The following is a 21,768-nucleotide window of genomic DNA, read 5'->3' as shown; positions in this document are numbered from 1 at the left end:
TCAGGAGATAAATAAACAAACTTAACCAAAAATAAAACCATTGTTCTCCAAGCATTTATATGCAGTGAAGAGGAGCAGATGGAAAATATGGCGTGTTTAACTTTCACGGGGAGTTTCAAACCATTGTTTGGGTGCAGCGCCAGAGGCGCATTGGCGATTGCATCATTTCATGCTGCATTTCTATTGGCTGGTCGGCAGGAGCCTCATTGAAATGTTTAAAGATCATCTCAGGTCATCTGAGGTTGTAAGATTGTGATAACTGTTGTCTGCTCACATCACAGCATCGTCTTTAATCTGAAACATCTTGGAATTTTCAGAGTAATTGCATTAATACAAAATATATGTCTTTGCTGCATGATGATGCATGCGAAACGTAAAATATATTTTTAATATTCAGGAGGACATGTAGCACGAAGATCTTCCATAGGAAGAAAACTATAATATGGAGAGGATGAATTATTCTTTATCTTCAAAGACTTCTCCTTCACCTTGAATTTGAACTGGGAAGGCGTTGCTGTAACCTTTTACTACTAATGTGTTCGAAGCATAAATACTGCAGAATGGAGAAGCAGGATACCCTACGACAAGATCAAAGCTCCATGGAGAAATATTGGCAACATGGGCCAATTAAACTGGGATGGTCTTACAGATGATTGGGGGGTGTGGAGAGAATCTACAGAAGGAAATGTGGAGCAAAACCAAGGAAGTGTCTTCAGACAGACTTATTTATTAATGAATGCCATTAGTCAAACATTACGTTTTAAGTGTTTGCACTAACTTACTATCCCATTTAATAAGCATACAGTACATAACACCATATGATATGGATTTATATACCTTCTCTCCAGCTGATCCTAATGGTCCTAATTCTCCGCCGGGGCCTGACTTGCCCTTGGGACCCTCGGGACCGTCCTCTCCTCTGGGTCCAGTGACTCCACCTTCACCCTGCAAGTAGAGAGAACCAAATAATACTTTTATTTCAGTCTTTGCAAATACAATGCCAAATTTCCTCATTAGAATGATGCGTCACCTTGTCACCCTTCAGGCCCATATCACCCTTGAAACCAGGAAATCCATCTTCTCCCTGCAGATGAAAGACAAACGATTGTTGAATCAATTTCAATGAAATATTTAATTTCCCAATAAAGATGAATACTTCCATCAATAACGATCAGTTCAAGTATGCCCTTGAGATAATAAAACTGACATCACTGAAATACAAGCAATTTACATTTAATTTCCTCTATTCCAGAATGTCTGATTTACTCTCACAGAGTGGTCAGGATAACCAGTCTTGTAGCAAACCCAGGTCTCATATGAGCGGTTGTAAAGTTTTCACTTTGTCTGCTTTTTTCCTGTGCTGGTTTACTGACACCTGCTGGTCACAATTAAGAATGCAGTTTTAATGATAGCTGTACGATATAACCTGTTTTCTCTTCATAAAACACAGATCCAGTCTTGAAATATAACAGTTTATTCTATCTTTTGCTCAACTTATAAAAACACTTCTGAACGCACAAAAGGTTTTATCAGTGTTCTGACTCCCAAAACAAATTTCTAAAGAAGTTTAACTTCTTAAAAACGAGACAAAACTTGCAACAGGGTAAGTTCCACCGATGCAAACCAAGAAAACAAAAGGCAATAGATCTATCTTGAGTGAAAATTGCCCCACAGAGCAGCCTCATTCTGGTTTAATGTTCCACACTCCATTACAGCTCAGTGGCACGAGGATTTAACTGCCAGGCTGATGGGCCTTTAAGAGTTTTTCCATTCGCAGGATTAAAAGGAAGCCTCATTTGAGAAGGAATTACAACTCTGATTGGCTCCGTTTTTTCCGAGGAATGTCATCTGTCAGCCACATCGAATGAAGAGAGGATGATGGAGAGATGTTTACCTTTTCCCCTCTGTCACCTTTAAGGCCTCTGATTCCCTCGGCACCCTGTAAAGAGAAGAAATGTAAGGGCAAGTAGAGCTTTCTGATAGCAGATTACTACTGCATGTGATGAGGGCAGGACTTACTTTGACACCGCGGGGTCCAGGGTAACCGATGGATCCCATAGGACCAGTATGACCCTTAAAAACGAGAGAAAACACTTTAGAAACAGGCACAATGGTGACATTTTTGGGGACACTGTGATCCCTAACACATAGATGTGAGAACGCTCTGCAGCCACAGGGATATTGCGTCAACTGCAAAGAATAGCCCCCAAGAACTTGTACAATACTAACAATACCAAATTGGTCAAATTCAATACAACAGAGACATTAAAACGTAATTTTCATCTACTGAATTAATTCATGACCGCTGTCTCAGAAATGTCTCAATCATGTAAATACATTTGACCAAGTCTAGATAACTGTGGAGTCTTTTTCTTCTTCTTTTTCCCCTGGTATAAATAAATTATGTAATAAATCACGCTCTTCTGACAGCCTATGCCAGGGGTATCAAACACATTTTAGTTCAGGTTTCACAGACAGCAAAATTTAATCTTGAGTTTGCCAAACAGGTAAAATAGTGCCATAATAATCTTTAAATTTAAACTTTACAGTTTTTCTTTGTTGTGGTGCAAAGTATACGTGATGAAAATATCTAAATATTCACAAATCTCTCAACATAAAGCCAAATTTCATGAAACGTTCTTGTGCAAAAAAAACAATGAAATGTCCCCAAAAAAACCTTCCTATAACTGTTGCATTATGCCTGTTTTTACAAGCTCGCCCTGACAGCAATGGCTTTGAGGCAAGTTTGATAGCAGCCAGGTAGCGAGCTTTCATGGCAGCATCACTAATATCTCAGCTCGGGTCTCAGGGGTGAGATGTGTGCGCTACTCTTAAGAAATTTGTCCAAAAATCTGTTTTCTTTGAAATTTCTTATTATTTACTTGGTAGTTTGGCCGGATTGGAGCCTCTTGCGGGGCGGTTTTGCCCCACGGGCCTTATGTTTGACACCCCCGGTCTGTGCCGTCTGAAGCAGAACTACATTTGACAATGGCGCCTTCACCAAACTCTCTTTCGGTACCATTTTAGTCCAATCTTCAGTAATTAAACACAAAAACAACATTATACTTACAGGGGCTCCCTTCTCTCCTGCAGGACCCTCTTTACCGGGGTGACCCTGAAAAGCAGAGACGTGTTGGTCAGTTCAGAATTCGCCAGGACCGTAAATAAATTACTGTGTCACTTACAGGAGGCCCGTCAGCACCAGCAAGACCAGCCAGGCCTTGTTTGCCTTGAGGTCCCTACAATGAGAGAGAGGTGGTGAGACAGGCCGATAGATGAGGAGCTTATTACCTCCACTAATGCATGCAATGCCTTTTGTGAGGCGGAAGAAGCACTTATGCTCATGAAGTACTTGAGCACATGTCTTTCTCTGCACCAGTAGAGGCCTACGGCTCTGCAGCAAATCTGCAAAATCACTTATGAATTCTGGACCGAAACGCTCATTTATTGGGACAGCCGCTCTCCTCCTTCACTTACTTTTTCACCAGGAGGCCCAATGGGACCTTGAGGACCAATAAGACCCTGAAAAACAACGGAGGTGAATCAGTTAAACACCATTCATCAAAGCAAGGTAACTTATATGGTGTTCAAATAAAACAGAGGCAAAGTGAAAACAGTTTACCTGCCTGTCTGTCATGTATTTAAATTCAAATATTTTAATTCAGATGTTAAATATATTCTACAGTCATTCCAAAGCGAGATAAAATGAATGAGCTGTGCTCTTTTTCAATAGATTCAGTCTTTGCTGTAAGGCAACAATCTTCGTATTGCCAGGTACAAAATGACCATGCTCATTTATTTAACTTATCTCATTATAATAAACAATAGATAATTTTAAACACTTACAGAGAAATGAAGCCACTTTCATCAAGCTGTCAGTGTTGGCAGGATTATGGCTAAATATATGGTTTTGTATTAAAGATGATTAAAACAAATAGATTTTTTTTTTGCCAATTACTGAGGTCAATGCTATTGAATGTGCCTAATCTCATTAGTAAGTAAATAACCTAATTACAAATTCAATGAACTCTTGTTGCTATTATTGAGGGTGAATTTTGAAACAAAATACAGCCATAGAATAAATCAGGTAAGAGTGAAGAGAACAGACAACAAAAAGAGTTTGGACTTTTGATTAAGAAACCAGCTCACTGTCGTCCCTACTGCACTGCGAGCATGAAAAATGAGAGACGTGCATGGAGTGACAAAAAGAAGACAAAGATCAAGAGATTGGGGAAAAAAATCAAGATGGAGTGAAACTGAGCAAGACACAGATCAGACAGGGTGTGCTTTAAAAAAGGTGGATACTGTATCCACCTTTTTAGGTGGAAGGAAGTAAAAAAAAAAAAAAAGCAACTTACATGTGGACCAGGCATGCCCTGCTGCCCAGGAGGCCCTGGCTCTCCTTGTGGACCCTGAACACAACAGAGAAAACAGGATGTCATGACAGAATGCATACAAATGCTACTTTAATTGATTTTTATGGTACAAGTCAAAGAGGATTACAAACATTTGAAATCAATTTAAAGTAACTTATTTTAAAGGCCAACTTGATTTGTATTCTTACAAAGTACAAAATGTATACTTTATTGGGAGTTTTCTCTCTAAACACGAAAGCAAAGAGCATCTTTTCGACTAAAGGATGCATCAAAAAAGCCCATAAAGCAGTTCTGTCTTAGTGGATTATTCTCAAGTGTTTTCTTGTAAATATCAGCCTGTTGACATCAAAACCAGGATTTCAGGACATTAATGAGAAACACCGATTTGCCATTGTTCTCTGCCCCTGTAACAGCTGCTCTGCTTATTTCCAGCTTGGTGAATCAGTGGCCACAGACAAGATGTGGTTTTGTGCAGCTGTATTGACCAATGACGGCCAACCTCATTCAAACGTCCCACCGAGACCCTCCAGGAAGACAAATGCATGATGGGACACATAGGCTTTCTATTTCTTCAAAGGTCCCTTAAGCTTAAAGTTCCCCCTCAGTCAGCAGACTCCATTGTTAAAAGATATAAATCTGCTTTGGTGGTCATTTCAAATTTCTTTCGACCATCACATTTTCTAACATCCTTTAAAATAAATCAAAAAACAAATTACCAGATTTCCTTTGGGACCGGCTTGTCCATCAAGTCCAGGAAGGCCCTGAAAATATTTCAAATATTTGAATGATCAGTGAACAAAAAATATATAAGAAAAGAATCAAAAATGAGTGTATACAGGGTGGAGGATACTCACGCGCTGTCCTCCAGGACCAGGAGACCCTCTGGGGCCGAGCAAACCCCGAGGACCCTGCCAATCACAGCAAACACAACGTAAAGACACACAGAAACATCCAGATTACTGCTTGAATGAAAGCTTTGACGACACCGCTATTGATATGACAAACAGTAATGTATGATACAGTCGATGCAGTGAAAATGCTCTGATCATATAAAACACTGACCCCATGTGGTAATTTATTGGTACTGCAGGTACACAGAACAAGAAAAACTTTCTCAGTTTCTCAAGTTATGTCCATAGGATCAAGGCTTTTAGTCTTTCATTTTACTGACAAAAGATGATGACATGCCGTGTAACTGTTTCTTTAAAAGGATTGTGCAATTGTATGCGTGTCACTCTATTGTCCACGTGAAAGGCGCATAGCCGAATGTGGCAGTTTCTCATGTGTCACGACAGAATTACACATAATTCAGTTCTATTTTTTGATCTATTATGCAAAGCCATTTGGTCTTGGCAGGGCCGAGATTACAAATGCGATGGTCTTTGCAGACAGGAATGTCATTAGTTATGGCGAGGAGTCGAGGGCGAGGACGCACATTTCAGTAATTGCAAAAATTGATGCTGAGGAAAGAACGAGTGGAGTAGCAAGGAGAATAAATTATATTTTCAACTTTTGTGAAAATATTTCCACGTTATGCAAGTCTGTATAAAAATCAGTTTAAGAACCTTTTGTTAGATAATAATAAATACTTACACTCTCCCCAGCTACACCTCTCTGTCCAACCTGGCCGTCTTCACCCTTTGGTTAGAGAGACAAATAAAGGATTAGTAAGAGTAAAAAAAAAAGAAAAGAAAAAAGGAATAATTTTAAAGAAAGCAAAGAAGATGCATTTGGTGCTACTCACTCGAGGGCCGTCATCTCCTGGAGATCCTGGAGGACCTGTAGAACCTGATTCCCCCTACAAAAGACAGGAAACGCATCACTTTTTAAAAACTTTTGGATGCATTAAAAAGACATAAAAAAAACCCCAGTAACTGCCTGTAATCTACATTAGGCCTGGTCACCACAACTGACATGGGCCTGTATATGGTTTCTACTATTCTTAGTGTTCTATAAGGACAGGCCATCCCATAGTGGCCCTGTAATTACTCAGTATAGGATAAGTCTATCTGGAAATGTGCCTTTCTCTTTATGTAGGCCCAAATCCCACAAACACAGGCCTGGTTAAAAGCTGCCCCGGTGGTTTGGTTGCTGGTTACGCCTCTAAAAAGTGGGTCAAACGTCCTAATGGGTTCACATCTGTCAACTCTAAAGTGTACAAGAGATGGATGGAAAGTGGCCCTTAAACTGCGAGTCAACCTTGGCAGCGCTGTAAGGACAGAACAGCGGTGGCAGTGATCAATGTGCGGCTCGGTCAAGGAATAACAACGCTGGATCTCATGTTTACAGACAGAGGGCTTTATGACATTTGTCCTCTGAATATGTGGATTTAGAGAATCACCAAACACTTTGTCCTCATACTCACTCTGTGTCCTTTCTCTCCAGGAAGACCAGGGAGGCCGTCGAAGCCGCGATCACCCTGGATTAGAAGACAAAACAAAACAAAACAAGAAACACAACGCTCCGTTAGTTGTTATTGATGTGAACTGAAGAGCTGCAGTGACGCTGCAGATGTTGGAGGTCAGATATTTATCATATGGTTGTTTATCAAAAGCATCGCAGGCTGAGAAATGTCAAACTTGTACGAATTACATCTGTCAATACTTGACAAACATGCATATTTATGTGCAAGTTCATTAACAATAAACAAGACCTTCCAGACACATTTTGCAACTTTTTCCTGTTTTCATCAGCCTTTTCGCTCCTACCCAACTAGGGACCCAAAAGACTTGCAGCTGCCGCTCTGTTGTACCTCCAAATATCAACTTTCTATTACATTTAATGGGCCCAAACCCTGGAATAAAATGCTTCCCTTTATGGTTGTTTTAAAGGCTAAATTATGTAATCATCTCTTGTCCACTGATTCCGTGTTGATATGTTGTGTGCTTTAGGTGAAATCATCAACTCCTTTATTTGTTTTCTGTGCTTGTTGTTGCTTCATCTTGTTATTTTTCTATTTCCATTATAAAAATAAAGAAATGTTTATTGATGAGGAGGATTTCAAATAAGCTTGTTGGGCTTATTTTCTCTCCTGCATGGTGTAGTTTCACCTTGTAACTCTGCAGTATTTCCTTATGTTCTACCTAAAAAAAGGTCATTTGACATCAATTCCAAAGCGGTAGTTTGCTCATGGGTTTGTTTATACGATTAACCTTGACGTGCCAATTATTTTCCATCATGTCTTCTCTACATGTATGTATCATGCTGGATCAGTAGAGCCACAGAAGACTTTTCCTGTGAAAAGTGGAGCGTGCTCAGTGATCACATCAGTGAGGAACACACATCAGTGTGGTTTAACACAGAGAATCGCGGGTGGCATTTTTAATGTCGTCTGTGGACATTTTATTTAATTCTCCTTTCTGAAAAACTTGGCATGCACTTCACCTTGGACCCGGCTTCTCCTGGCATTCCCCGTGCTCCGTCAGCTCCGTTACGGCCCTGGAGGACAAGAGAGTGTGTCAGTTTACATGGCAATGTCATCGCAACAACATTCAATCATCTGGGAAGGCTGCGGAGGATAAACAAGGAAGATGCACTATTCAAGAAAAATAGTTTACCGTGAAATAAACATGAGTTTAAACAACTGAGAGACAATCATTGGGTGCAGCTGACTTGTTTGAAAGAAAGCCATGTTGAAAAGTAAACACAGCATTCTAAAATTTGCGATATTCATCATGAAATATTAGAGATCATTCAAAATATTCAAAATCATTTCGTTGTAATGCGATATTGCTAAACAGAAGATTAATAAATATGTGAAATAACCTACAAAAATCTCTGTTGGAAATAATTCTTACCCTCTTTCCTGCTTTCCCTGGAAGTCCAGTTTGACCCTGAAGACCTCTGGGTCCCTAATTCAGAAAAACAAAAACAAAAACAAAAACAGCAATCAGCATCAGGGACAGAACATGACTTATACAAATCAAGTAGACAACTCAATTCAAAATGAGTTTCTAAAGTAAAAAAAAAAAGTGCTTCTCTCACCTGTGGTCCAGAGTCCCCACTGTCACCTTTAAGTCCAGGAGCACCAGGACCTCCCTATCATCAACACACACGAATATGTCCTTGGTTAAGACAAATATTTTGTCATGTGATAATTTGGCTCAGAAAGCTGCATCATACTTTAGGTTTGACAATCCAAACACATATTGTTGTATATTCAAACTAGGATTATGTATATGTACAGAAACCTCCTGAAGATTGTTTCCACTTAATCCGACCCATGTCCAAGAATTACATGACAACACAGTTCATGTGGAAGACATCGCATCGCATCTCAACAGTTCCTGTCACCAGTATCAACACATGTATTATTTAAGAGACCTTAAAAAAATGTGTGTGTTTATCTATTACTCCTGTTTAATGGTTCTTTATATGGCATATGGCAGGTTTGATGGCAATCAAACCTGTTGGTGGTAAATGTTTGAGTGTGTCCAAATGTATGTTACAGGCTCCACATTTTAACTTGTTATTTCTTGAAATTGTGACAGATAAGGCAAATGATGGTATGATAAATGGCGACTCACCACAGGACCAGATCTTCCCGTCATGCCTGTCGGCCCAGGAGGACCTCTCATTGCGAGCTGCGGACCAGAGGAAAACAAATCTTTAACCATCGGCCACAAACCATAGGGGCACTTTTACACACATAGACATAGACACACATATGAGTGATTCTAATCAGTGACATCATCTAAATCTGATCAGTTTACCATTTTTTTTCAGATTTATTGATTGTTTTCATCTGTTTATGTTTCCGAATAAAGACCAAGCCATTCAAATGTGCAGGCATGTCAACATGACTCATGTGTGGAAATAAAGACTCAAACACACAAGAGAACTATAAATAATAAAATAAAACACCAATGAGACGTCACCCATTAAATTCTTGTAATGCACGGACCATTACAATGTGTGAACTTGACTTTGTTCTCCTTCATGGTTTCCCAGTTGTGCTCATGGTTGACCACAGTGTCTTTCTGCCAATGAATTTGTCTGGAACTTATTTGCAGGTTGATTATTGAATTGCCTAATTCAAAGAAGACAACCATCCGTGGCCTATCGAATGCATGTGTTTAATTTGTTACATCTTTAGTGAAATATATGAATGCAGTTTAAGATTGTAACGCCGTCCAACTTGTTTCCATAAATCACTTTCTGTGCATTTCCTGTCTTTATTGTTTCCTCCCTGATCCCCCAGGAAGTTGACAAGTGTTTTCTCCACATTACTAAACACAGGCCGTTGGCAGCCCTCCAGCTCCATAGAGTGTTGTGAAATGTGTGAACATATAATGATAATAACATTTAATGGTCTCCATGTGTTCGGAGACAAATCATACTTTGCTGAAAGCCTCAAAATGTTTGTTTAAATAAAAAAAAAACAACACTGGCCAGGTTGCCAGGACCCCTGAGTGGGTGTTAACATTTGTTGCTGCCTTATGTTCTAGTTAACCCGTCACAGGTCCTATAATTAGAAAATCAGACAATTTATTATCAGGTTTTTTTTATGGGGTCCAGTGAAAAGTCATCTCTATATTGTTGACTATTTACTATTTTAAGCATCATGAATCACAAGTTAAACTTCACAGAGACACAGAAAATACAAGTAAAGCATTTAAAAAAAAAATGATAACAGTACACTGGGGTGCTATTGAACCGCATACTTACCCTGGCCTGAGAGAGGATTGCCTGAGCCTGAGCTTCCTGGGCTGAAACCACAGGGCCTTTATGTGACTCACCGCCTGCACGGAACTGTCAGCCACAAGACAGCAAAGACACACAATTAAACACAAATTGACTTGTCTGCTTTTTACAGAGTGAGACATCTAATGTCCCCCTTGGTGAGTGTGTTCAAATCTTCGCTGGTAAACTTGGAAAACTGCAGCTCTTTGCCACACACACACACACACACACACACACACACACACACACACACACACACACACACACACACACACACACACATACACACACACACACACACACACACACACACACACACACACACACACACACACACACACACACACACACACACACACACACACACACGCACACGCACACGCACACGCACACGCACATGTGTGTGTGTGTCGCCCAGCCATTCAAAGCCCTGGCTCGCTGGTTCCACTCCATTGCACCAGTTGACATTTACAAGGTAAGTGATTTGTAACCCAAAGAAAATAAGGTTGCGATCCTCTGGCCTGCTGGTGATGCAGTGATGTAATTTTGCTAAATGAAGTGAGTTTCGAGCCGATGCCAGAGATGAAGGGTGGATGGTGTGTGAATGGGAAACGGGACGGACGGCTCGGACGATGTGTGAAAAGCAGCAGGACTTACTGGAAGCATGAGGACGGTACCTGGAGGCCCAGGGACACCATCTGAACCAGGAAGACCGGGACGGCCAGGAGGACCCTGAAGAATCAGGAAAAGACTCATGAGTGCCAAAATATCATAGCAAAAAGCTAATCTGCAAAGATTTACAGGACTGGCTTTAGGGATATATTCTCAAATTGGATCACAAGCTATTGTTTTATTAATTGCATACCAGTACACAGCATTAGTGGGAAGAATTAATTAGATGAGGATAATAGGAAAGCCTTGTATTTTTCCTGGAGATAACGTGACTATTTTGTCATGTCTCCATAATCCCTGAAGGGGCTCTGCTAATTGAAAAAACAAAAAAAGAACTGATAACAGCACTAACAAACAACAGTTTCACTATTATTACTACATAGTTTGAGGCACTAATCTGTTCACAGCACACCCTTTGTTTATCTGTGACTTCAACAGGAAGTTGCCTTCGCTACAATTTGCATTGTTGTTCGTTCAAAACAAACAAGCAAAGTATTCCCGCTACGAGGGACAGAGAGAGGGAATTCGGTCCCAGGCAAAGACAAAGCCTGTGCTTTCATTAAGCTCGCCTTGAGATATCGCTTGACTTCATAATGAGACGAAAGAGGGGGAGTGATTGCCCTGAGAGACTCCGGCACCATTAAAACCCAAAAAACAAAACTGAAGGAGCGAAAGTTCAGACGAGGGAAGATGATTGGCCTATGGGTGGCACCAGAGGGAAGATCACTTTGAAACCTAAAATCACGGTTCGGTTTTAACTGCGGCAATTTGAGGGAACCTCAGACGTGTGTTTTGTGACTTGGAGGTTTTCGCCAAAACTTCACTCAGACATCTTTTTGAGCTGAAATACGTACTTTTCACATTTTGCTACCTTGAATCAAATCACAGCATGAAAGCTGCTCGCACCAAAACATGACAGTTAAATTACAGTTTGAGTTGATTTTTGGTTTAATGAAAAAAAATAAAAATAAAGAGCAAGCTTATCAGAGATCAGATCAAGCTGCTTCCAGGAAAACCAGGATCCACTTAACAGTCATGTCATAAGCACCAATCTCAAGACTAGTTCAAATTGAAGCCATGTGTTTCCATGTGCCGTTCCCCCGTGGTGGCCAACGGGCTCCATCCACCTCTGTTATCGTGAGCGCAGTGGCATCTAGTGTTAATAATTGTGCTACACGCCTGGGAAAAGCGGTGTTTGGGTGGAAAGGAAGGAGAGAGAAAGAGGGGGAGTTGATCGCGAGAGAAATGCTGAGTGCAGGCCGACGACTACGTAAAGGAAAACCACAAGACTACAGAAACGAGTCACTTTTAATCCTCGCGTCAATCTTCAGCAAGACAGTCTCTCATGGGAGGAAATGAAGGGAGGAGGGAGATTTTAGGACTAAAGAAAATATTTTTTGATCACACCGAGGAACAATAAGCCTTTTGTACTTGTGACAGCTGTTGGTCACATTGGAGGAGGTGTGTTGGTGAACTCTTAGCGGCTAAATAAATGTATTAAAAGGTCGATGAAAGAGGGGTTATAAGGCAATCACCACAACTGGAATAAGCAATATTTTTAGACACTTATTCTGTGTCATCCAGTCAATCAAATAAATGAGTGGAATCCCATCGTAGCGTGTTTTTCTATGTATTTCAACTATTCATCGACCACATCACCACAGCTGCTTCTCATGACTCCTCTTTGTCGCTATATTGACAGTTTATGGGCATCTCATCTCCCCGCACCACTCCTCTGTAATCCCTCCCACCGCTGCAGTAGCAGTTGTATTATTCATTCCATGGCAGAGAAATAGAACTTCACAGCTTTCCGGCACAAGAGAGGGGAGTCAGGAGAAGAAATGCAGGGGCATTTATAAATAATCCCACAAGAAAGATGGATGACCGAGGCTGCAGTTACCATTAGAGAAGATTGAGGATACATTAGTGGAAACACATTTTTAACATGAAAATAGCTCTTGAACTTTAACTTATATAATAAGAAGGAAATAGGTGAGAGAGCTTGGCAGAAACGAGGCCTGCTTTCACTCACCCTCTCTCCGGGATCTCCTGGGGTACCTAGGGGACCTTGTAATCCTGGGGTACCGGGAAGACCCTGAAACCAAACACACAGACGCACATACACTGAGAATATTATCCAAGACTTGAGCTAAACCACCATCCCCACCACTGTCAGACTGTCCAATACGTGTGTTGCATAGGCCAACAAAGACAGAAGCTAAGACATGGGTTTGAAAGAAGAAAGCCTCAAAATCCCCCCCCCCCCCCCCCACCCTTTCTTTCTCTCTCTTTGACACTCACACACACTCATGCACAAATACACATTTTAACTGTCTCTCCCAGCTCAAGCTTCACTGGCGATCAGCGCTGACGCTCTTTCCATAAAGACATTTTTTCCCTCTTTAGCTGTTCTCCATCTGTGGAAGGCAGACAGCAGTGTGAGAGAACGTGATACTCACTGCCTGGCCGGGGGCTCCTTGGGGTCCTTCTATAAGCATCCCCTGAAAAAGGGAAAAAGCGGATACAGTAGCATTACAGGGCTGCCTGTAAATCCAAAGAGAGGCAACGTGGTTTGCTTGGGTTTGAGGTGGAGGACTTTACTTATAGCAAGAAGATCATACAGTCGTAACACTGCTTTTATCTGATGATGCGTCTACGTTTGTCATCAAAAATTGAGACGAGCGTCTGTGGTGGGACACGCAGCCAGGGAAGGGAGACATAACTGCAGCTGCTATTTCGGTCCGTGTTTCCTGGTAAATTGTATAGGATGATTCCCTAAAGAAGTGATGTGGCATTTCTCTGCAGACGGAGGCTGTTTAGCTTCTTTGATGAAAGAAGAAAGTTAAATCTGACTAGGAGCAAGGATCCTGCCGGCTGCCGGCGCCTAAAGTTCAGTTTCTTTGAAAATGAAATTAATCAGGATGTAAATCAAATTTGAAAGAGATCAGATAAAGACACCAATGCATAAAAGAAAGTATGTTTGTCACTAGGCTTTGCCTCTGTAGACTAATAAATCAATGCACATTCTAGAAATATGCCACTTATGCAGAGGTGGCAAGTGAAAAGTATTTGTACTTAATTACTTCACTCAGGAGAATGTTATCTTTACTTTCACTCCCTACATTTGATCACAAATATACTTTCTTGAAACTGAAATTTGAATTGTCTTAACAGTCATCGAAACTAAAGGTGCGAACTCATTAACTTCCTCTTTTGGTCCGAAATTGAAATGATCACTATGATGCAATCTTAAACTAAGCCAATGCTAATGATTAAGCTGGTATATCTAAATACGAATACAATATCATAATGTGTGTGTGCACATTTCATCTACCACAACTACCAAAAAAAAGTTTCAAGATGCCTTAAAAATGCCCTATGTATCTATAATGGTCAAATTCATGTGTTCAACTTTTAAGGGGTTTTTTTGTACTAGAAAACTCAAACATGAATACTTTTGCAACACTGTGACGGTCTAAAAGATTGATATATGATTTACAGAAAAGTCCGTTTTTGCATACATTTAAAATAATTTTTCCATCTGTTATCTGAGCAAGGCTTAAAGTTTTCTTGGATGTTTTAGTTTCAAACACATTTAACTTGATTTGCAATATTGCATAGCTTGGATTGCCTTCTCAGAAAGTTTGGAGTCTTGTGGTACATCACTTACTGGCTCAATGACAGCAGGTTCACCCTTCTCTCCTTTTTCTCCCAGGTAGCTGTGGCTTCCACCCATCTACAAACACAACAGAGACCAAGTGAGCTTCTCGACATACGACAGAGCTTTCCAGCATAAAGTCAATCAATAAGCAGCCAATGTCTCACCAGATCCAAAGGGTGCATCACTTTTACTGAGAATAATAATCACATCTACTTAAAAATACACAATACATTTAAAAACAAATGCTGACTTGTGTCTTCACTGCTTCAAGAGATTAGTGAAGTCGTTGATGCAAAAAGCAGTTTTCAGTCTGACCCGTGGAAAAAGTGAACCTCAAGAATCAGTTTTGCGAAAAGGTATAATTTAAAATTGGTCTGACATCTATTTATTATGCATCCTCAGAGCCTGAAAGACCCCGACCGTGCTCAGATGTAGAGGTTGTTACCTGACACTGTGCACACAATGACTGCACATGAAAGGAATTCGCAACCCAGCTACACCACTGAGTGCACAAGCCACCAGATCGTACAGTTTAGCCTAAAGAGGAAAACAGTACTTAATGAGAAAGTGGTAAAAAAAAAAAAGGGGGGGGTGAAGATGGGGGTGAAGAAAGTAGAGTGTAGAGCACAGTGCAGATTAACCCAAAGCATGCACGTCTCAAGCCAAAATCCAGATCGAGACTGTGTCACTTCCTGCCTCTGAGAATCAGACGCCTGAGCCAAGAAAGACGGCTGGAAACAGGCCATGATAGACACTGGCTCAGCAGATATTTCTGTCTGGCTTAAGATATCAATCTACTTGGATTTAATGAAAAAACATTTTCAAAGACTGTTTGTCATCAGGTAATCCACACAGATTATTGGTGGGATAAACAGGGATGGAACTTTGATGAAGCAGAGAGGTCAGTGGGATCAAGAGGTTACAGAGGGCAACCCGTGCTGGCAGCTGGGTCAACATCTGCTCATCTGCGGAAGACAAGGTGTGTGTTTGTGCTTGGTTGTGTGTTTGTGTTCCCTGCTTGTATATACAGACTGCTTCAATGCGCAAATACGAGAAACAACAAGCAGAAAGAGCACAACAAAATGCTCCATCAAACGAAAGCCACCAGCATCTTCTTGGCCGTTCCACATTCCTGATCCACACTCTTCCTCACATCATCACTTACACTCTCTCTGATGTCCGTCTCCGCTGCCACACCGGGACCGATCTCTTCCTCGTACGGGACGGACGTGGACTTGGCGTCAGTGGTGCCGTAATCTCCATAATCACCATAGTCGTACGGTTTCTCCACGAACTCTTTGTGGTCGTACTCCTTCAGGTCGTACTCCTTGAACTCGTACACCTCGCTGCCGGGACCGGACGTCTTTCCGGTGTCCACCGGGGCAGCGGTTTCCACGGCAACGGTGGGGTCAGCCCCGACTTCTTCCACGCCGGTGATGTAATCATCCACGATTTCCCCATCGTAATTCTGGGATCAGTCCAGGCATGGGAATGAAGGGAAGGAACAGGGAGGTTTGGTTAGTTCACAGCTTCACTGTTTTAAATCACAAACTTACAAAGTAAAGTTTAAACAGGAGTTCAACTCAGTAAACTTAAGAAGAGTTAAACAAAAACTCTGTATTTGTCAAAATACCCTTATGTGGGTATACAGCATTTCATACATAGTAAAATAGCTCATCTATAGAAAGCATCTTTAGAAAGCAGAACGCAGACATAGATGACATTATTGATCAAGATATACTATTAAGCTTTTAATAGCTTTCAAAGTGTTAGCTTAAAGAATTGTTACAATAAAAAAGAAGTGAACAGAAATGTTATATGTGAGTGTGTGTACTGTGCAGTGTTTGAGAGGGAAAGACAATTCTGAGTTTCAGACTTCGCTTACTAATGATTACTTCATTAATTAGCTTCATAAAAAAGATGCAACTTGAAGAAGACCTTAAAACAAGAATACTATTAAATTATTTCTTCTCATGCAAATGTGTGTGTGTAATGTCCAGAATATGTTGCACATATTTAAATTATGAGAAATGTAAAGCATTAGTTACAGTGGTTAACGATTAAACGGTTTAGCGTTTTAATCTACTATGCTTTGCCTATTGGGAAAACAGGAACAATACATAATTGATTCTGTAGCTCAAATCAATGTGACCCATTGATAGAACAATCAAGCTTGAAACTTTATCCATCTATGGAAAACACTGCACATTTCTCGTAAGTTATCCACTGTATTTCGGTCCTCAATAATTAGACAAGTGCTCCAACATGGTACGCCATATGTTTGACTTCCTTTGTGCCCTGTCATTTTAAATGAATGTTACGTCTTGGGCTTACTCAAGCTGCGCTATCCACCTGAAGGTACATCCCGTTTGTAATCGACAGTTATTTGGCTGGCGGAGCTCATATTGTTTCAGTCGAACCCCCGAATGTTCCTCATTATCTTCTGTTTTATGTGACGGTTTCTCACAGATTACGACGGGATCTGCCAAATTGAGGATATGGGAGAAACGTGGGGGATGTTGTCTGTCTACTGATTTTCCATTGGTCATGCTTCATTAAATGACAACGTTTTCCTTCCTCCAAACTAACTTTTTGATGGCGGTGTTTCTTCGTGGAAATCAAAAGAGTTGGAGTGAACCGCTTGATATGAGTGAGGCCTTGTCCGGTTTCACCCTCCAAATGCAATCATATTAAATATGTTTCTTGCATGTGATGTCTTGCAGTTTTATTGAAATGTCATTGACATCAGGAGTTTAAAAAAAACAACTTTGTGCATCCACATAGGTTGCTTAAGCTCTAATAACTGTTTTCAAAAGTTTTGCATGTGATTGATATTAGATAGTTCACATCTATCCTTGTAGAAAAAAATTGAAGTAAAAAATACGGAAGCATGATAGATAACTACCTGGCCTTGTCCGGTGGTCTCAGTGGGAGTTTCAGGCTGATTTCCATCCACTGTGGTGTAGTCATACTCACCCGTGTAGTAATCGCCACCTACATTTGTCTGTAGGACAAAATAGATAAAATTTACTAAACAACAACAAAAAACAGTACGATTTAGAGCAGGACTGACAAATATGATGATGATTAAGTTAAAACTCAAATATTGACCATGGATCAGTGAATGAAATCATAAGAATTAGGAGATAAGAGGAAAATGACAATGAAATGCTATAAAGGAAGGGCCAAGGAAGGGATACATTTAGAAAGGAAGAATCAATACACTTACTCGCCACTACCTGAGTTACACCAGTTCAACTCTTATTTGAATAAATGATCAAGACAAGGTGCTGAATTTAAAACTGGACATCACAATGGAGAAAAAAAAATGGTTCAAGTGACTTTTAAGATGAGATGATGTGAGCTTTGCAGGGTTTGTCAGAGAATGTAAAACTGAAAAAAGAAGCTCCATTCTTGCCAAACCACCAAGAAAATTGTACATTTCAAGGAAAACTTTTTTTTTTTTTTTAATTTAAACACATTTCTTAGGACTAGCAGACACAACACTCAGATCCTAAGATCGTTGAGAACAAACCAGCATTAGCCTTATGGCCATGCTGTTCGTTTGGAAAAACACCCAGAATGCAGCTGCTTTTTATTATTTATTTTGCACCAGAAACCATCATTTAAACTTGCTCTATGTTGATATTGTACTCCTTTTTGGGAGTAATTGTTTGGTCTTGGGAAAATATAGATATTTTCATCATGTTTACATAGACCAAGAGTTTACATTTAAAGGTTATTATGTCACTATTTAACTGGTCCAGCGCATCCAAGATGAAATTGGCCTATTTGTGGTGCCTGAACTAAAATGTGTTTGACAGCCCTGGCCTGGAGTGTCAAATAACCATTTTTTACACTGCCTGATGAAAATCACAGAGGCTCACAAAAATGGGACAATAGAGGATTCTGATGAGTCTCAGTTTCTACTGCAACATGAAAGCATGTATCATGTATCAACAGTTTAGGCTGCTGGACGGTGCATGGGATATCTTCGCTACCCACAACCAAACTGTGTACTGTTGCTGACCAAGGCCTTCCCACAGTGTACATGCCTTTGCATGGTGACTCACTGCAGGAAAACAGATAATATCAAAAGATTCCAGTCATTTCAAACTGGTTTTCCATCTCTCATGTCAATATGGATTAATTCCTGTGTGTTTTCAGCACCTTGACGAACATTTTACAGTTAAGACAAGAGGAGATCAACATGGTGTACCTTATTATCTGGCCGTAAGTGTATCTGGTATTCATGGCATCCATGAATCCATTTGCACAAGTTGAGTTTTACCTCAGTTTTGGCTCCTTCCGTTGGGGCAGTGTCAGTGGTGACCTCTCCTTCACTGTAGTCATAGAACTCACCATAGTCATAGTTAGTGTACTGAAAGGGGAAAAAAGAGTGAAGCGAAGTAATTAGTCAGTCAAGCATGTAAATAAAGCACCACAATGTCTCAAAGACATATTGTACATTATTTACATGGCATGTAAGAAACAGTGCTTCTTAAAATAAAAAAAATAAAAAAAATCATGTTATTGTAAAAATAACAAGATTCATAAGACAAACAGAGGAAACTTCACAGAAAACTGAAGAGTTTTACATATGGATGAAGGCAACATTCTTTCCGGCAGACTTTATTTGAAAGACATTGACATTTGCAACCACACAAACAGCAATTTGGATTGTTATTTACGTTTAACAGGATGTTACTGCGATGCCAGTAAAAACTTATCTGCTCTTTGCTTCTTAATATGTATGGCAACAATGGCCTGCAGCTTTCATTAAAGGCTCTTTAAAAGAGAAACCTCAAGCTATCCTGACTCACTGCATGTTGCTAAATTATGGGGTGCACAGCCTTCAGTAGCAGGAGGTAAACCCAGCGGTTTAACTGCTGCTAAAAGATAGAAGCGGGTTGGAAGTGTCTCCATGAATGAAACAACATCTCAAAATATCCCAGATGATAATGTGGCCTGTTTTATGCTTCTTATTGATGTTTGTTTGGAAGTGACAATGAATTCAGTTCGACGGTTCGAGGGGGAAATATCAATGCAACACCATGACATGCAAGTGAAGAAAAGGAAGGAAGGAAAGAAGGACGGAAGGAAGGAAGGAAGGAAGGAAGGAAAGAAAGAACAGCATCTCTGCTGAAAAATAAGCCAATTTGCACCGATGCGTTAAAACCATAATAAAATAGTAATATATAACAGAAGCCTTTTCAATAGTAGTGAATCCCATTTTGGGTTGTAGATTAATCAGATTACATAAACTCTTTCTAGTATGAATACAAGTGAAGTTGCTAATTTGCGATATGCAGATCAGGAGGTTGGTGTTTTTCGTGCCTTTCATTCATAATTCCAAGATGAAGGAACTTCCATACTATTTCAGTCCACAAGGTGTGCACATTTGAGTGGAACTATTAAATGCAGGTTTATTTCCTTAAGACTCTAATGTTGATTGGTATTTTTGGGGGGGCACAATGCATGTTCATGCCAAGTCGAAACTCGTAGTTCTTTGTCAAAAACTTTTGTAACACAGTAAAAACAGAGGAGAAGTAGATTGAATTAACAGACCAGCCCCTCATGTGCAATCCTCTATTAGCCAAGGGATAAATATTACTCCCTGGACAACTGCTGAGCTCATAAAAATTATACAAGTTCCAAGGCTTGCCGCAGTCCTGGCCAGGCCTGCGTCCAGCGGCCCGGAGAGAGGTCACACTGGCCAGACAGAGCAGACAGACAGCCAGAAAAAGAGAGAGAGAGAGAGAGAGAGAGAGAGAGAGAGAGAGAGAGAGAGAGAGAGAGAGAGAGAGAGAGAGAGAGAGAGAGAGAGAGGGGGGGGTCAGAGAGAACCCTGGAGAAAGATAAGAGTATGAAAAGAAGATTTCTAAAGATTTATAGCGCTGACAGTCTTGGCCAAGCTCAAGAACTTCACCACAGTCTTGGATAAGAGACATAAATACTGGAGCGTGCTCATGAAAGGAGGCACCCTTCCTCCTCCTGCATTACGCTACAGACACAGGCACTTTTCTTCACTGCAATGGCTGCCCACTGCAGGTCAAGGTCGGGCATTTAAAGTGAAAACTGCGGCTGTTCTTTTTTGAGAAACAGAAGGAGAAGAAGTTTGTGAGATCTAAAAAAAAAAAAAAAAAAAACTTCAGAAAACTGGGCTGGAATGTAGGAAGAACATTCCTGTTTAACCTGCCACGACACCAACGATGAATAAACCAGATTTACAAGTTTCCCAAAAGCAAACTGTTCCCTGTTGTCTATTCAGAATTGACAAGCTCCTTGTGTTTGGAGCCGGAGAGTAACTTGATGATGAAGCAACATTTTCCAGGACTGGTACCCTCTGTACGGCCAATAGTTTTCAATAGAGAACCACATCGTCTTGAAACGGGGATCTAAAGTCTACTTTTCCAGGTACTGGATGTCTAGATGGGGAAGGAAAAGCTTAAATTTCCCTGGGAGCCTGGGCAGAGCCTGCAGAACTCGTTAGTGATATAAATCACAGGGCCACTCCAAAGTGGGCTCAGACTTCGTGGCAGGAAAAAGAGGAAAGTTTCCAGTGTGAGCTCATCAGTTATTCAGTCAAATACTGAAGGAGAATGTCAGCCGGCAGAGACGTTTGATGGCGCAAAGTAGAGAAAGTTTAAAGGGAAAAAAAGGAAAATATACTGTATTTCAGTTAACAAATCTGAATAAAGTATCAGTGATGATTTAGAGTCGCTGCATTTTGATTTGTCAGCATGTTTCTACTATAACAAAAAGGACCAGAAAGTTCTTTTCTCTCCGACTACGCCCGGAGGAATGTTTGCAAATCTGTCCAAGCAATTTGCAGAGAATATTTTGCAGCCTTTGTTTATTTCATGGAGACTGAGAAGTGCACTGGCTATAAATGGGGCGAATGTTCAGAATGGGAGTGGGACAAACAGCCTTTACTGGAGCGGGTCAAGTTTGAATCGTGAGTCTGAAAGTGTCCTTTTTGCTTATTTCCCAGCCCTTCAATCACTTTGACCGTTCTTTAAATGTCAGACTTTATATCATTCAGGATCTGCAAACAAACAGAGAGCTCCTCAGGCTGCACAGAATCAACACGCAGTTTCTGTTGTTGTTTTTTTTTGGGGGGGGGGGGGATTTGGTAAAATCTAGATTAATCAAGTTCTTTGAACTTCATCTAATTCATTAACACAAGTTCAAATAGCTTGATTCATTTAGATTTTACCAAATGAAGCAATTCAACTAAGTTGGTCCAATTACCGTATTCCCAACTATTTTTTTCTTTTTTCAGTTTAAGTTGTACAAATTCTATGTTATCCATAGTATATCCATAGAATTCATAGGATAGACATAAATATGTCGCTGGCTTCAGGCTGGTTCTTT

General features: G+C 40.5%; 1 protein-coding gene across 1 annotated transcript in view; it reads right to left on the bottom strand.

The window, feature by feature from the left end:
• col11a1b (collagen, type XI, alpha 1b) overlaps positions 1–21,768 on the bottom strand; it is an 81,603-nt gene that overhangs the window by 39,650 nt on the left and 20,185 nt on the right. The window contains exons 6-30 of the mRNA XM_080503366.1: positions 18,683–18,772; positions 17,297–17,395; positions 15,557–15,859; positions 14,401–14,466; positions 13,190–13,231; positions 12,763–12,825; positions 10,716–10,790; positions 10,044–10,127; positions 8,903–8,959; positions 8,361–8,414; positions 8,174–8,227; positions 7,761–7,814; positions 6,742–6,795; positions 6,121–6,174; positions 5,970–6,014; positions 5,231–5,284; positions 5,093–5,137; positions 4,359–4,412; positions 3,478–3,522; positions 3,186–3,239; positions 3,071–3,115; positions 2,020–2,073; positions 1,895–1,939; positions 1,031–1,084; positions 838–945 (exon numbers count right to left, since the gene is read on the bottom strand). Coding sequence (XP_080359492.1) covers positions 838–945; positions 1,031–1,084; positions 1,895–1,939; positions 2,020–2,073; positions 3,071–3,115; positions 3,186–3,239; positions 3,478–3,522; positions 4,359–4,412; positions 5,093–5,137; positions 5,231–5,284; positions 5,970–6,014; positions 6,121–6,174; positions 6,742–6,795; positions 7,761–7,814; positions 8,174–8,227; positions 8,361–8,414; positions 8,903–8,959; positions 10,044–10,127; positions 10,716–10,790; positions 12,763–12,825; positions 13,190–13,231; positions 14,401–14,466; positions 15,557–15,859; positions 17,297–17,395; positions 18,683–18,772 — 1,752 coding nt within the window. The remainder of the gene's footprint in view (positions 1–837; positions 946–1,030; positions 1,085–1,894; positions 1,940–2,019; positions 2,074–3,070; positions 3,116–3,185; positions 3,240–3,477; positions 3,523–4,358; positions 4,413–5,092; positions 5,138–5,230; positions 5,285–5,969; positions 6,015–6,120; positions 6,175–6,741; positions 6,796–7,760; positions 7,815–8,173; positions 8,228–8,360; positions 8,415–8,902; positions 8,960–10,043; positions 10,128–10,715; positions 10,791–12,762; positions 12,826–13,189; positions 13,232–14,400; positions 14,467–15,556; positions 15,860–17,296; positions 17,396–18,682; positions 18,773–21,768) is intronic.

The sequence above is a fragment of the Blennius ocellaris genome, assembly GCF_963422515.1.
Source record: "Blennius ocellaris genome assembly, chromosome: 10".
Classification (NCBI taxonomy): Eukaryota; Metazoa; Chordata; class Actinopteri; order Blenniiformes; family Blenniidae; genus Blennius; species Blennius ocellaris.
Note: the sequence above shows the minus strand (reverse complement) of the source record. Positions and strands in the feature narration are given on the sequence as shown.